This window comes from Orbicella faveolata, unplaced genomic scaffold (assembly GCF_042242905.1).
Source record: "Orbicella faveolata isolate gen_17 unplaced genomic scaffold, um_ofav_v1 contig_25, whole genome shotgun sequence".
Taxonomy (NCBI): domain Eukaryota; kingdom Metazoa; phylum Cnidaria; class Anthozoa; order Scleractinia; family Merulinidae; genus Orbicella; species Orbicella faveolata.
Window position 1 is genome coordinate 27,504,378 of NW_028301553.1, and position 17,207 is coordinate 27,521,584.

A 17,207-nucleotide genomic window follows, 5' to 3' on the forward strand; every position below is an offset into this window, starting at 1 on the left:
GGAATATATCTCTTGTTCATGGCCACAGTGGTACATTTATGATGACTGCCGATCGATTGTATACGTCAAAGTGACTGATTCTGGTTCCAGGAGAAGCTTTAACATTTCAGGTAAGCAGGATGAGTGAAATTAAATTATCAAACGTAAGCACATTTTAGACATTTTAGGAACGAGCAAAATTGGGCAGCTTTAACAAGCAACAAAGATGAGGAAACCTTACTCATTTCTGAAGTTGTGGATAATTATCTAGTAATTTTGAGTTGAATGTCCATTAATTTGTCTCCTAGCTATCTTTCATAACCAGCTCTTCAGTCCCAAGTTTATAAACCTCGATACAGGTATGCATTCAGAGAACTGAAAGCGGAAAATCTAGCCTGTTTCTACGTTTCGCAAGCATTGATCATGAACTACTTAGTTGTCCTAAATAAACTCATCAGCGTTTGTCAGGGAACAACTTCATCCCTAGGGGTAGAATCAGTAGTTCAATTACCAGCAAACTTAAACGAAATCAGATCAACCTAAACCGTGATTTCATTTGCAATTTTCCGGTGAACGCATAAGCTTACTTTACAACAAAAGCTGAGGGCCACATAAACTTGCATATACTGGATTCTTAGATTAATTACAGATTGAGGACACATATATGATCTGCTGTTGGAATTTATAATCGGGTTCTTTATCGTAGTTTATGGCCGAAGTTCCTTAAACCGGGGAGTATTTACAATTAATCAGTAATCAGTACATACTAGCGAGCAGTAAGTTTAGCATTTTACTTGATAGTAATCAGTATTGCTGTCTTTTTGCCTGGCTCAAGTTTTAAATGTTTCTCTTGACGCAACTGCGATAAACCCAGCGCGAAAAAGCAAATCTTTCTTATGGGTTAACTTTCAAGTTTAAATTTTGGATCTCATTGCTGCTTTTTTAGCATCAATTCTTTCAATTTTGACTAAAGGCAAATGTAATCAGTAAATGTTTCGTCAGATTTGAGCCAACCTATTTGTTTCTACAGTTGTGTAAACTGCTTGGTGACTGCCATTGGCTCGTTTTCAAGTGAGTTAAAAACAACTGCATGGCCAAAGAATCTCTCTGCAAGGTAAGAAAATTTTGAAAAAAAATATGATATGTGCGTTCTAGCCTGTGCAATTAAAAGGTTATATTTAGCAGTGTTTCTCTGCATAATATATGTATTGGTCTAAAACATCAAAGTTAGAAAGCTTTTGCTTCCTTACTTTTCTCAATTTGTTGTAGACACCAATCTTTCGAACACTTCATTTACCGCAGTGTATGTTTGTTATTACCGGCCAATAACATGATCCTGTTTTTTGATTCTGTACACTGTGACTTTATTTATATTCAAAAAAGTTCTAGCTGTTTCAGTGAGTCATACAAGACTAAGCAAAAACAATAGCTTCACTACTGTAGCGCGGAAAGCGTCAACGCTGAAGATATAAACAGACGAGCAGTTATCACGCACATTTGAAAGAGTAACTTGCAAAATTAAATGCGATAGAAAGAGTCTGTAGCCAATTTCCACAGACTCTATTACACAACGAATATATCTAGACGGAGAATATAATTAGCTAGCCTTTTTTATGTATTTACTGGTTATCAGTAAAATGATCAGAAAAATCCGCTTTAATTAAACAGTCAATATTCACTGATGGATTACATTCTTATCATGCCTGTTTGCTAAACATAACTGTTGAATATTTGGGTTTGTCTTATTAAACCCACCTTTATACAGGGTCCGTACGGGTCGTGGAAAACCTGGAAAGTTCTAGAATTTTATTGTGGTATTTTCCAGAACGGGAAAGTCCTGGAAAAACGGCCCCTCAGATCCTAAAAAGTTCTGGAAATCTGTTAAACTCATGTAATAAAATGAAATGTATGGCAGACAGTAAGGAGAATTAACATTGAGATCTTAGGAATGACATGGTTAATGTGAATTTTAGACTCCTGGAACTGAATCATTGAGTCCTAGAAAAGTCCTGGAAATTTTTTTCTGAAATACGCTGCGAACCCTGTTATATTATAAACATGCTTCATTTGCTGGCAAACTGACAGTTATTGTAAAAAACAAAGTGACGTCAGTTTTTCATGAGTCTATCCTGTTATTGACAATGAATTTCGTCATAACATTGTCGAAGTAGTATGCGGATCCACTCAATTGTCGCCTCGTGGATCCACAGCTACTTTGACAATGTTATGACGAAATTCATGATTAATAACAGGACAGTCTGACGCATAAAAAATTGACGTCAATTTGTTAAATGGAAACCATCTCCAAATTTGCAGAGTCTGGTTTTTGTTTGTGTTTCTGCGTTAAGTCTTTAAAATAAGATGAAATTCATAATGGCTAATCTAGCACGCCTGAGTGTTGACTCGTAAACAGTGAACGACTGTTTTCTCCTTGGTGAAAGTTAAGAAGCTAGATTGAAATGTTAGCAGATACAATTTCCATGTAAGGAATGTTCTCATGTGCTTTAGAGCGATAAAGCCAATGCGAAAACCGTACACCTTTCTTATTTTCGATGTCTTATATGCTGCTTTGTTCGCAGCGACATTTTGAATTTTGACTAAGCTATTAGAGCAAGTGTTTTATAAGTTGAGATTTAAGAGCTAACCTGTTTCTTTCTACAGTTGTAACTCCTTGGTGACTGACTTACACAAGTCATTTTCAACACTGACAATTCAAAACAACTGCACAACTACAGAACCTATCTGTAAGGTAAGAAAATTATGAAAAAAAAATATATAATATGTGAGTTCTAGTCTGTGTGATTTTATTAAAATAGGTTATATTTAGCAGTGTTTGTCTGCGTATGTATGGGTTTAAAACAACAAAGTTGGATTGTTTTACTTGCTTCCTTTTGACAATTTGTTGGAGAATTCACAATTCATCGAAAACTTGATTTGCTATGCTGGTAACTGGCCAATGAAATAATTCTGTCAAATTGTGATCCTTCACAAGTGTGACTTTATTTATATTCAAAAGAGTTCTAGCTGTTTCAGTGAGCCATACAAGACTAAACAAAAACAATAGCCTCTCTGTAGTGCGGAAGGCATTAATGCTGAAGATATCAACGAAAAAATACCTCACCCAATTTAAGACAAGAGCGCAAAAGCCAGACCCTATTTGAGACCAAACCGGCTACAAAACCATACCGGAGTACCCCATGGGGACAGGGGGAGCCTCTCAGCTCGGCACTATTGATCCGTGGAAACATCTAAGGTTAGCGTGACAGATTGTTATACGGACCGTGGGTCCCGGTTATAACGTTTCGCTTAAGTGCTTCTGATCTCGTGATCATTGCAGACTCTGATCTTTTCAGACAACAGCTTTCTGCTCGGGGAGGATCGGGGAGCGGTTTTCCATTGTATCGCTGGACGTGATTATAGAAGGTTAGTATATTACTTTAGATGAAAACACTAGGCTAAACGAGGCCACTGGTTATTAAAAGGACATTTTGCTACTGCAAATGAGAATAATTCAGTTCGCGTGACTGTACGGAATTACTGTTTTGCCAATCACTCGTCAGTGGGATTCTAATTCAAGTTACTAAGTAGATGTTCGTTCTATGTAGGAATATATCTCTTGTTCATGACCACAATGGTACATTTATGATGACTGCTGATCGATTGCATACGTCAAAGTGACTGATTCTGGTTCCAGGAGAAGCTTTAACATTTCAGGTAAGCAGGATGAGTGAAATTAAATTATCAAACGGAAGCACATTTTAGACATTATTTTTGGGAACGAGCAAAATTGGGCAGCTTTAACAAGCAACAAAGATGAGAAAACCTTACTCTTTTCTGAAGTCGTGGTTAATTGTTTAATAGTTTTAATTGAATATCCATTAATTTGTCACCCAGCTATCTTTCATAACCAGCTCTTCAGTCCCAAGTTTATAAACCTCGATACAGGTATGCATTCAAAGAACTGAAAGCGGAAAATCTAGCCTGTTTCTACGTTTCGCAAGCATTGATCATGAACGACTCAGTTGTTCCAAACAACCTCATCAGCGTCTGTCAGGGAACAATTTCATCGCTAGGGGTAGAATCAGTAGTTTTATTACCAGCAAACTTAAGCGAAATCAGATCAACCTAAACTCGTGATTTCATGTGCATTTTTTCCGGTGAACGCATAAGTTTACTTTACAACAAAAGCTGAGGGCCACATAAGCCTGGCAGATACTGGATTCTTAGATTAATTACAGATTGAAGACACATATATGATATGCTGTTGTGATTTATAATAGGGTTCTTTATCGTAGTTTATGGCCAAAGTTCCCTAAATCGGGGAGTATTTACAATTAATCAGTAATCAGTACATACTAGCGAGCAGTAAGTTTAACATTTTACTTGATAGTAATCAGTATTGCTGTCTTTTTGCCTGGCTCAAGTTTTAAATGTTTCTCTTGACGCAACTGCGATAAACCCAGCGCGAAAAAGCAAATCTTTCTTATGGGTTGACTTTTAAGTTTAAATTTTGGATCTCATTGCTGCTTTTTTAGCATCAATTCTTTCAATGTTGACTAAAAGCAAATGTAATAACTGTTTCGTCAGATTTGAGCCAACCCCTTTGTTTCTACAGTTGTATAAACTCCTTGGTGACTGAGTGACTGACACTGGCTCGTTTTCAAGTGAGTTAAAAAACAACTACATGACCACAGAACCTCTCTGCGAGGTAAGGAAATTTTGAAAAATATCTGATACAGTATGTGCATTCTAGTCTGTGTAATTAAAAGGTTATATTCGGCAGTGTTTCTCTGCATAATATATGTATTTGTCTAAAACAACAAAGTTAGAAAGCTTTTGCCTCCTTACTCTTCTCAATTTGTTGTAGACACCAATCTTTCGAACACTTCATTTACCGCAGTGTATGTTTGTAATTACTGGCCAATAACATGATCCTGTTTTTTGATTCTGTACACTGTGACTTTATTTATATTCAAAAAAGTTCTAGCTGTTTCACTGAGTCAAAACAATAGCTTCACTGTAGTGCGGAAAGCTTCAACGCTAAAGATATAAACAGACAAGCAGTTTTCACGCGCATTTGAAACAGTAACTTGCAAAATTAAATGCGATAGAAAGAGTTTGTAGCCAATTTCCACAGACTCCATTACACAACGAATACATCTAGACAGAGAATATTATTCAGTTAGCTAGCGTTTTTTATGTATTTACCGGTTATCAGTAATGATCAGAAGAAACCGCTTTAATTAAACAGTCGATATTCACTGATGGATTACATTCTTATCATGCCTGTTTGCTAAACATAACTGTTGAATATTTGGGTTTTTCTTATTAAGCCCACCTTTATACAGGGTTCGTACGGGTCGTGGAAAACCTGGAAAGTTCTAGAATTTTATTGTGGCATTTTCCAGAACTGGAAAGTCCTAGTACAACGGCTCCTCAGGTCCTGAAAAGTTCTGGAAATCTGTTAAACTCAAGTAATAAAATGAAATGTATGGCAGACAATAAGGAGAATTAACATTGAGATCTTGGGAATGAAATGGTTAATGCGAATTTTAGACTCCTGGAAGAATCAATCTGAGTCGTGGAAAAGTCCTGGAAATTTTTTTCTGAAATACGGTGCGAGCCCTGTTGTATTATAAACATGCTTCATTTACTGGCAAACTGACAGGTTTATATGTTCTTCTTATTCAGTCTTTATGGTCAAAAGTGCCATGCAGTAAACTGTTTATGGAAACCAGCTCCAACTTTACCGAGTCCGGTTTTTGTTTGTGTTTCTGCGTTGTCTTTTCAGTAAGACGAAATTCATAATGGCTAATGTAACACATCAGCGTTGACTCGTAAACACTGCACGACAGCTTTCTCCTTGGTGAAAGTTATAAAGAAGCTAGATTGAAATGTTAGCAGAGACAATTTGCATGTAAGGATCGAATTAAATATTCTCCTGCGTAAAAGCGATCAAGCCAATGCGAAAAAGCAAATCTTTCTTATTTTTGATCTCTTATTACTGCTTTGTTCACAGTAACATTTTCAATTTTGACCAAGAGCAAATGTATTATATGATACTTGAGTTTTAGAACCAACTTGTTTATTTCTACAATTGTAAACTCCTTGGTGGCTGACTGACACTGTGTCATTTTCAACAGAATAAAAACAGCTGCACGACTACAGAACCTCTATGCAAGGTAAGAACTCTGCCAACATTTCTACAACTAAAAGCAATTCAAGGGAAGTTTTCAATCTGTTACTAGTGTAGACTTAAGGTAGTAGGCATTACGTACACATGTGCTGGAGAGGCACGAGCGATGCTTTGTTGCCGAGGACTCATAGTTTTTCTCTTTCCTCGTGTTTCCACGTAACCGCTCATTATTCTATTAAGATTTCTAAGTATTAAAATTTGATTTAAAAGGTGTCAGCAAATTGATCCAATTCCGAACCCGCCGCATGAGTTAGCCAATCGTGTTTGGTTGTTTGGGGTGGTGTAACATTTTGTAAAATGAAACCTTCTATACATTCCGCTAGAGTACTTCTGATCTCGTGATCGTTGCAGACTTTGATCTGTTCAGACAACACCCTGTCTTCTGAAGGAGCGGTTTTCTATTTTATCGGTGGATAAAATGGACATGAACTGATTCTAGAAGGGACTTCAGGTCAGGAAAAGAACATTTGCTACTGAGAATAATTCAGTTCGAGTGACTAGACGGATTCACCGTTAGGCCAGACACAACGACAGTGGGATTCTAATATAAGTTACTAAGTAAATGTTCGTTCTATATAGCTATGTAGGAATCTCCTGTTCATGGCCACAGTTATACGTCGAAGTGACTGATTCTTGCGACAAGAAAAGCTCTAACGTTTTAGGTAAGCAGGATGAGTGGAATAAAATAATGAAACATAAGCACATTTGAGGGACGAGCAAAATTTGGTAGGGCTAACAAGCAACAGATACGGGAAAAACCTTACTCATTTCCACAGTTGTTTAATTGTCGAGAAGATTTTAATTCAATATCCAATAATTTGTGAGCTAACTATTATTCATAACGAGCAGTTTAGTCCCAAGATTATATATAATGAAACACGTACGCATTCGAAGAACTGAAAGCGGAAGTCGTGGACTGTGTAATCTAGCCTGTTTCTAAGTTTCGCAAACATTGATCATGAATGAATCAGTTATCCTAAACAAACTCATCAACATTTGTCAGGAAACAATTTCATCGCTTGGGATAGAACCAGTAGTTTAATTACCAGCGAACTTTAGCGGAATCAAATCAACCTAAACTCGTGATTATATTTGCATTTTTACCGGTAAACGCAAAAGTTTACCTTGCAACAAAAGATGAGGGCCACATAAACTTGCAGATACTCTGTTCCTCGATTAATTACAGATTGAGACATATATATTATCGGCTGTTGTGATTTATAATCGGGTTCTTAATCAGTCGTAGTTTATGGTACAACTTCCTTAAACCGGGGAGTATTTACAATTAATCACTTATCAGTATTTATTAGCGAGTAGTAAGTTTAGCATTATTGCTGTCTTTATGCCTGGCTCAGGTTGTAAAGTTTTCTGTTCAATAAACTCAGCGCGAAAAAGCAAATCTTTCTTATGGGTTAACTTATACGTTCATTGTTTTCAATTTAGACTAAAAGCAAATGTAATCAGTAAATGTTACGTCAGTTTCGAGCCATTCTGTTTCTTTCTACAGTTGTCTAAACTCCTTAGTGACTGACTGACACTGGCTCATTTTCAAAAAACAACTGCTCGACCATAGAACCTCAAGGCAAGAAAATTCTGATATGTGCATTCTAGTCTGTGTAATTTAAAGGTTATATTTAGCAGTGTTTGTCTGTATATGTATGACCGGTGTCTAAAACTTGCTTGCTTCCTTGTTTTACTCAATTTGTTGAATACTTCATACTTCATTTACTGCAGCGTACGATTGTTTTTTTGTTAGTCTGTGACTTTCTTTATGTTCAAAAGAGTAACTTGCAAAATGCCATAACGAAATTGTACCAGGACGGAGAAGAAAATTAGCTAGAGTTTTTTTAGATATTTACCGGTCATGTATCAGTAATGATCAGGCTCAACCAGTCGGTATTCACTTAAGCCCTACATTCTTGTCATGGCTGTTTGCAAAACAACTGTTGAATCTTTGGGTTTGTCTTAAACCCATCTTCATAATAAAGAGGGTCGGAAAGGGGGGTATCGCGCACGGTTCACGGGAATTCAAATCTAAAATTCACGGTTCACGGGAATCAAAACAGACTTTAAACGAATTACGCACAATTCAGCGTTTGATTTTACTTTTCACCCATATAGTAGACCATAATACTACAAAACTGACGTGTCGACCATCATGAATTATTGCATACACATGAAATAATTGTTTTCCACGCTCTAAAAGACTAAATTTACAATAATTCACAACTGAATGCCGTAGTCTACACAAACAGAACTGGTTACACTTCATTACTTGCAATTCTTTAGAGTAGCGCGTGTGTACAAAAGAACCTCGATACAATTAAACCTCGTCATGGCGAACATTTTTTGCCAGTCCCTTGGCCCTTCGTTATATGGAGGTTCCACTGTAATAAGACATGCACTTGAAAGATTCTCTTTCTTTAGCCTCAGAAAATTTCTGCGAGTGTTGAAGAGTTTCCGACAAACTTCCTTATAAAGGAAAATTCTCAATTCAAGTTATTTTTAATTACAGAATAATTAGACTTTTTCAGCATTTGAAAGGATCATTTTCAGTCTGTTGTACTATCAATTTGCATCAATTTTGTTTCTTCTCTTTCCGCTGGATTGACATTGCATGTTACTAATTTTATGATGTAATGCTTCCCATCGGCAGTGTTCATGATACAGATTGCCAGCCAGCAATTAGATATCCTGGGTATCAAGAACTGAGAAATCTTCTTGAATTAAGGTAGGCAGCATTCTCTTGTTACATAAATAAAATCAGTAACTTACAGTCAGTAATTTCCCATAGTTTTGTTCTTTATTTGATAAGCCTATAGCTCCTTTTGTTCAAACCAACATGAGATCAATTCGGTGATATAAACCACAACAACACTGACAGGCAAAGACAATTTCGTCAAAACTAGTTATGACATTATTAAGTTATAGGAGAAACCAGCAGCGACTAATCTATACAATCCATGTAATGACATAAATAAACTTTTTTCGTAGGTTTATCTGTTCGCCAGTCAATGGCTTCTGCTCCTGCACCGTCAGTTGCATCCACTAAGAAGACGACCAACTATGCTCGGTTGTGTCGTCTTCTGGTGGATGTTGGATCCCAGGCCTTGAGGGACACATTTGATAGCATTCACCCTCCAGCTGGACTGCATCTTGTATTGGCACCCGGTACCCCAGAACATGGCACGCTACAGTCGCTTAGAAAGAAACGAATCCTCAATGCTAGTCAATGGGGGGAGTTGTACCCTACTATCCCTTCATCTGTTTCATCAGCAAGGTTTGATATCACGTTATTAATGGTGCTGCTGAGGAATATCTGTCATTTGACTCCGCCCGTCACTGGCTGGGACAATGTTCCTACTGCTGCAGACACGAGTACTGAAGCCAACATAGCCAGGGTGAAGTACTACCGAAATACTGTGTACGGCCATGCTAGCCAAGCTTCTGTAGACGATGCAACATTCAACAGTAAGTGGTCGGATATCAGTAACGCGCTTATGGCACTGGGAGGAGCGAGTTATGGAGCCGCTATTAATAAGCTCAAGAATGAGTGCATGGATCCTGACACTGAAGAGCACTACAGAAAGCGGCTGAAGGAATGGAAGAGAGATGAAGACAGCATCAAAGAAAAACTGGAAGAGATGGAAGGTATGTAAGAAATAATTAGCCTAAATTCTGACAGGAGGAAAAATATCAAAACAAAAAAAATGTTTCGACAGCTCTATGTTACAATTAGCGGGAACAATGATTTTTATCCTGAACTGTGGAGAGGTGAGGCATGAGCCTGGCCAGTTGCTTAGAAAGCAAACCTTACCTCATGTTTTTTCATAGTTAACCTTACTTTAATAGACTATGGCTGCCATGCTGGCTGACAACTTAAACAACCATGGAAACCGGACCTGCATGACCTCAGCATGCAGTGGGCCTAGAGCGCAGACCTAACGGTACAATACTGCATTCCTCCCCTGCTTACAGGTAGCCCTATGGGGTGGCATACAGATGCAACAAGACAACGCAGACGCAACGTCCAGAGTCCTTCCTAGCTTGGCAACTATTAGCTAACTTCAGCACTAAAAGCTGAAAGTCCGAAACTTTTCCTTTAAATATACCCCTGTGTCTTTGGTGTCTCTCGCTCTTTCTTAGTTCCCCTTCTTGCAACCTGCCGGCGATACAGCATCTGCGGGGATGGACTCACTGGCTGCCACCTCTGTTGTAGTTCTGTCAGTCTGCTCTGAACCAGATGACCTGTCCTCTCTGCTGCTTTGTAGTGCTTCACTGACAGACTCCATTGGCCATTCTGAACTGAGCCACTTTTTGCTTCTTCCACCGATTTGAATTGGACTTTCTTAAAGCGAGCCGTGGTCCTCATGAAGAAGCTGCCATTGGGTCTTTGGCTACCATCCTGGTGCCCTTCCTGTATCGCACAATTAATGGTTCTGCCTGATACGGTGTGGCCTTACTGACTGTCTCTCTTCAGAATAGCACAGAGTCTCCTACCTGTATGTTAGAAGTTTTGACATACTTCTTGTTGTCTTCTATAACCGTTCATTAACATTCTCTTCTCAAAATCTCCCAGGTACAGTTCTTCAAAGTCATGTTCACGAGGGGTTACTCCAGTAGGAAACTTGTGACTGGGGTACATCAGATCTGTCGAAGCAATCTTGGTGGTGCAGTGTGGAGTACCTATGTAGGCATGAAGAAATCTGTATACTTCCTGCTTAAAATTCGACACCGTCAACTTGCTTTCTTTGTAGACTTTCTTCAGTATTCTTATGAACTGCTCGGCCTCTGCATTGGCTTGCCGTTTCAGTGTCATCTCTCACTCATGGCGAAAGCCCAAATACTCGATTAAGTCGCCGAAGTCCTTGCCATTGAAGGGGTCTATCTGCTGCTGCTTACTGACACTGGTATGCTCAGCGAGGCGAAGGTTTAATCCGCCTTTGCAATCACTGCCCTGGCACTCGTAGAGGTGATAAATTCTACTTCTGCTCATCTAGACTGCTTACACACTTTAACCAGCAGATACTCTCAAGTATGACCGAGGCAACATCACCACAGCAACATCTTTCCAGGGCTCACTGGGCAGGGATGTCATGCGCAACGGCTCTCGCTCCTGTGACTCAGTCACTACTTGGTATTTCGTGTTTCGCGCGCTTGGGATGGACTGGGCACAACTGCTACAAGTCACGTGACATTGTTTTCTCTTTCCCGCCATCTTGGTAGTGAGCTTTGTAAAATGTAAGCTAGACATTTGCAGGATTTGCCATGTTGAGCGCTACAAAGGACAACGATGAAAGCTGAACGCTATCGTATGCTGATATTTATTCGTACTGATCAGTTTTGTAAAGTATCCTCTACCTATGGCTCCCTTTATGTCTAAAAGGTGTGTCTGGGTGTGTTTCCTCTAGCAGCTCCTGCCAGGTGACTACTTCAGGTACTGCTGACTTCACAATAGCCATGATATCCTTCTGAAACTCTTCCACGGTCTCTCTTAACTCAAGTTTTGCTTGGTTCTTGCTGGCCTGGCTCTCTTGCGCAGCCAGTGGCTCTGGATGAAGTGAGTAGTAATCTACTTCATTGTTCTCTGATTCCTCCTTCTCTCCAGGTACATAGTTAAGGTTGACCCACATGCTCTCTATAGGGAGTGGTGCAGTTTTCTGTAACATGAGAGCAGCGGTACCAGCAGTTTGTGGTCATGTCAACCGCGAAGGTGTCGGTAATGCAAGAAAGGTACATGAGATTGGAAAAGATACCCCACTCCACAGTCTTGGCCTCTTTCTCTAGCTGTGAGTATCTGCTTTCAGTGTCTGTAAATGCTCGTGAGCGATGAGTGACTGGTCACCATTGCTTGGCCTCCAGATCGTATGGCTTTATGGTGGCTGCCATTCTACCTGTACCATTACCGGTAGCGGTACCTGTACCTGTACCATTCTACCTGTATCGGTCTTCAGCTCTATCCTTGTCTTTTTCTTTGCCATCACCGTGTCACCCATTAGCATTTTCTGGACCCGTTCAAATTACCTTTGACTCTCTGGTGTCCACTGGATATTATCCTTGAGCAGCTCCATGAAGTCAGTGTTTGCTCCAGCAAAGAATACGAAGGGGCTTACCTTCGCCGCTGACTGCATGGGTCCTGCTGCCTTTAGGGCTACCACCTTTTCTGGGTCTGCCGATATGCCTTCGCTTTAAAACACCTTTTCAAAAAACTTCAAAGCTCGGAGGTTAAGCCTGCTCTTCCTCAAGCTAAGCGTGAGTCCTTGCTTGTGCCATAGTTGCAATACATGTTTGAGACACCAGGTGTGCACTTGGCTCCTGCTCAAGCTCCACTGCGTTGCTTCACTTGCTTTTCACGTCGTTAGCAGCACTGTTCCTCACTCGGTTGAAGTAATTCAGACGTCCACACTTAAGTTATCTCCTACCTGTAGCTGTGCATGAATTCTTGTTGACATGTGCCTCATTTCCGCACTTGGTGCACTGTTTGGAGCAGCTTCTGTAACTCTTCTCTGCCGACTAATAGCAGTAAGCTTAGCTTGTCGTCATTAGTGACTGCCATCCATCAAGTGGCTCATACAAAACGATCTTTCTTTTTGCATTGCCCTGGTTCACCACTCAAACTCAAGGCTCCCTTGCTTGCTCGTACGCTAGACAGAATTCCAGACAATCCTTCATGGCTGGTTTCGGGTTTGTCAGGCATTTTTCTTTTTATCCTCGTCGCCAGTATAATAGACTATGGCTGCCATGCTGGCTGAGAATTTTTAAACAACATCGGTAACCGGGCCTGAATGGCCCCAGCATGCAGTGGACCTAGAGCCCAGTCCTAATGGTAAGATACTACGCTTACAATTTTGCTATGCTGAGGGGGATATCAGGCAAGTTTGGTCAAGCCGTAGTTTGTATTTTGGCGAGATAAAGTTGAGCCACACTATAACCTTGACGAGACCAATCAAACTTGCTCCCTGAAGTGTGTCACTGGAAAAGGTATGATTAAGCATTGTAGATTGTAAGCATTGCAGATTCTTGGCCACATTTGGCCAAGAATCTCGCAATATCAGATCAGTAACTTGATATTGTAGGATATCATAACAGAAGTTGCAGACAAGGCTTCTTATTGGCTAGAGGTGAAATTAGAGCACGGTAAATGCTCATAGGGCTTACCATTCTGATTGGACCCAGACCAGGGAAAATGTGCATCCCTGGTAAATACATTCGATCAAAAGTTGATGAGTTGCCTCATTAATTAATGTTTTCGTTTTTCATAAAGAGGTGCTTAAGCAGGTGAAGGAAGAAAAAGGCAGCATCAAGGATAAACTCGGACAGGTGGAAGGTATGTGTCAAACATTCTCAACCAACATACTTCAAATACTCAATCTACAACACAAATGTTTTGAAAAGTAAAAGAGAGACATTGACGAAAAAAAATCAGTAAACGTTCTAGGCAAATATATTTCCGTTATTCCCTTGTAACAGAAGGCGACAAAACTGCAGTATTAGTTTGAAAACACTGCTTGCCCGAGTTTTCTATGAGTAAAGCTGACGTGCTGACTTTTGCTTCCCCTCAGAAAACCTCAAAGAGACACTCGAACAAATGGGAAATCAAGTGAAAAATGTCAGTGAAAAGTTAGACTCCTTAAAGGAATCAAGCCAAGATGAAGGTCAGTAGACGTTACGATTTTTAAAGTTTATATTTGAAGTTTATTATAATCCATCAAATAGTTTGGCTCGCGCGCAATTAGTCCACATGCATCACCTCTCCATTTGGCTCGAAAATATATAAACAATAGCTTCCATCTGAAAAACAAATAGAGACGCTTCTGTTTCTGAGAAGCTTGAGAAGCTTATCTGTTCCTCGAGAAGCTTCGAGGAACAGATAATGTCCAAGGACATATATGCGAGCTTATAATCCATCAAATATTTTCGCTTGGATGTCATCTGTTCCTCAAAACTCACAGTTTTCCTCGAGCTACACTCTACACTCAGGAAAACTGTTCACTTCCAGGAACAGATAATGTCCGCAGACAGATATCCCAGCATATTTTTGCGTCAAATGGAGGCTATTTTTTATATATTTTCATGCTAAATGGACGCTATTGTGTTTATTATCCTTCAGATCTTTTTCGTAAGACACGCAGTTTTGAAAATTGGGGAATATCACTCGAATATTCCCCAGTTTTTGGTCAAATGACACGTTTAGATCAATTGCACCCGAGCGAAATTATAAGCTCGTATATTTGTCCCTGGACATTATCCGTTCCTCAAAGCTCACAGTTTTCGTCGAGCTGCGTTCTTGGAAAACTGTTCGCTTCTCGGAACAGATAATGTTCGCAGACGAATTTCCCAGCATATTATTGTTTACATACAGCGGTTCCATCTCAACAGTCAACAAAAAAGTTCTCCTGCAACTTAAGCAGTCAAACTCAACTAATACATTAATGAACAAATAGAAAAAATAATGGGATGACTGTTTAGAAACCAATGCTGGTAATTATTGCATGTTCAAACTGGCAGAAATTTGATAATTCCTGAACATACTGAGCATTTAATGTCCTTGACACGCTTTTTTTAACACACCGTCACCAGACTTGGAAAGTAAATAGTGGACAGAAGTCCAACTTTTTTCACAACAAAATTTACAGCACATGTCAGATGATGACATCATAAACGATGACGTCACATCACACTCTTAATTTAAAACTTGTAAATTCCAACATTCTTTACTGTTTTCGCAAGATAGAAACAAGAGTACATGTAGTTGAGAACTGAAAACCTTTTGTTGATATCTTAATTATTAAAGGAGATATGACCATTTAAGTTTCAAAGATCATCGATTATTTAAGAGATCACACTATCGCTTACAAGCAAAAACAAAAAATCCAAAACGGCACGATTTTTAGGGACACTAAGTTCTTTATTTTACCAAATCTGTAGCATTTTTCAATGAAAACTGGAGAAACCAATAGGCTTGATTTTGATGAAACAATATAGCTCCAGGAGGGGGGGTGGGGACTGAAGCATATTTAAATTGCTATAAATAAAAATATATTTATCATAGTGAGAAACGGTTTTCAGTACATTATTCCACTAGTCATTAGCGTTCGAATGATGTATTTTGTCGTATGAAGTTATAAACTTCATAGACCGTGTGTATGTGACGTCATCAAATAAGATGTCGTAATTTGAAATTTTGTCACATTTTTTTAAACTGAAATGATCAAGACAGGAATTCAAGGGTACGAGACAAGGGTGCTAGAAAACCGAAGCTGAGTTAGTGTACTTAGACGTAATTATTAAGGGGCGTAAACCCCCAGTGTAGGACATCGCTATTTTTCGAGCTATAGTTTGCTAAAACTTTGACAGTGATAACGATCATAAAGTTAACATCAGTGCGCACTTAATGGTTGAAGATCGATGTCAATTTTGATCCACAGAAAAAACTAGAAACGACCTTCAACAGATGAAAAGTATGATAGGGGACATCAGTGACAAGTTAGACACTGCGATGGCACAAAGAGAGAGCGAGGATGAAGGTCAGTTCTAAATAAAAACTGATTACAGGTTTTGCACAGTAAAAGAAAAAACAGCTTATCCAACACATTTTGACGAAAGTAAAAAGAACTAAATGGTTTCATGTGGTCATTATCTTATACTCAGCTGTGAGTGAGTTTTTAAACTGTTATTGACAAATTTGTTTAGGTGAAGGTCTTTAAATTAGAAATCATGACTGTACATTACCCAAATACTGAATATTTGTATGCTCTGAGAGATCATAAAGGCTCATTTTCTGTCCCTCACTTACTCCGCCAGTGCTCGTTTACGCGGGCTCTCTTAACTCACTTTACTTACACGTTTGGTGACATGATGACAAGAATGTGCTGTACAGAACTAGGTAAAACATGACTCTTATGGATTGACTTGATTGTTCTTCCTCTCAAACTAATGTTCAACGTGTTATTCTCAGACAAAACGAGAGATGATTTAAAGGAGATGGCAAGGGACATACGAACCATCAGTGAAAAGTTGAAAAGTCAAATGGCATCAGGAGAAGAAGGTATAAATCTAATGTTTGTGGCGATTTTATTGCGACCTGCAAAATAGGTTATCTATGAGCAAAAGTGAAATAAGATGATAATGTAGAGAACTGGATGGAGCGTTTTTGCTGGAATGAAGCAAAAAAGTAATAATTTACACGTATATTTACTCAAGATGAGAAACCAAAATTCTTACCCATATATGCCAAGTTCTATCATTTGCTAAGGGTGATAGATGCCTTCTGTCTAACATATGGGAAGAAATTATTAATTACACAAATCAACCTACGATTTGTATAATTAAGCATCTGAAAAACAAAGGTAACGAAAACAGATACTGATTAAACTGAAAGTGAGCGCAAAGAGCAACCTGTCTAAGCTTAAGCTAAAACTGAAGTGCTAAGTTTTGTTTCGCCGCAGAAAAGCTCAAAGAAACACCCCGGCAAATGGGAAAACAAGTGAAAAACGTCAGGGAAAAGTTAGACTCCTTGAGGGGATCAAGCCAAGATGAAGGTCAGTAGACTTTGAGATATTTAAAGGTACAGAGGTTCCATCTCTAGTCAAAAAAAAGTTATACTGCACCTCAACTGATACATTAATAAACAACTGCGAAAAATGAAGGAAGACTGTTTAGAAACAAGTGTTAGTAATTATTGCATGGTCAAACTGGCAGAAATTTGATGATTACCAAACGTTAATATTTGCCGGGCTATAGTTTGATATGACAGTAATAGCGAATGCATGATTATAAAGTTAACATCTGCGCACTAATGAACGAAAACTGATGTCAATTTTCATTTTCAGACAAATCCAGAAACGACTTTCAACAGATGAAAAGTGAGATAGCGAACATGAGTGAGAAGTTAGACACTTTGATGGCACAAAGACAGACTGACGATGAAGGTCAGTTCTAAATAAAAACTGATACAGTTAAGCTGATCTAGCAAAAGAAACATTTTGACGATAGTGAAAAAAGAACTGAATGATCTTATGCAGTCATTATC

General features: G+C 38.9%; 1 protein-coding gene and 1 pseudogene across 8 annotated transcripts in view; both read left to right on the forward strand.

Moving 5' to 3' along the window:
* Positions 1-17,207, forward strand: part of LOC110062436 (uncharacterized) — an 88,721-nt gene that overhangs the window by 58,855 nt on the left and 12,659 nt on the right. For 3 of the 7 annotated variants that reach the window (XR_016208552.1, XM_089294011.1, XM_089294009.1), the window contains exons 2-11: positions 6,755-6,837; positions 7,683-7,757; positions 8,832-8,906; positions 9,170-9,826; positions 13,440-13,502; positions 13,738-13,830; positions 15,604-15,702; positions 16,134-16,223; positions 16,624-16,716; positions 17,008-17,106. Coding sequence is in view for 6 of the 7 variants with exons in the window: in XM_089294011.1 (XP_089150137.1) it covers positions 9,190-9,826; positions 13,440-13,502; positions 13,738-13,830; positions 15,604-15,702; positions 16,134-16,223; positions 16,624-16,716; positions 17,008-17,106 (1,174 nt within the window). In the remaining variant the exon portion in view is untranslated. Of the gene's footprint in view, positions 1-4,590; positions 4,688-6,122; positions 6,162-6,549; positions 6,627-6,754; positions 6,838-7,682; positions 7,758-8,831; positions 8,907-9,169; positions 9,827-13,439; positions 13,503-13,737; positions 13,831-15,603; positions 15,703-16,133; positions 16,224-16,623; positions 16,717-17,007; positions 17,107-17,207 lie in introns of those variants that run through there. The other 4 variants (XM_089294012.1, XM_089294013.1, XM_089294014.1 and 1 more) reach the window with 4 other exon arrangements.
* Positions 3,583-17,207, forward strand: part of LOC149109723 (protein maelstrom homolog) — a 43,540-nt pseudogene continuing 29,915 nt past the window's right edge. The window contains exon 1 of the transcript XR_016208554.1: positions 3,583-3,693. The product of XR_016208554.1 is annotated as a protein maelstrom homolog (transcript). The remainder of the gene's footprint in view (positions 3,694-17,207) is intronic.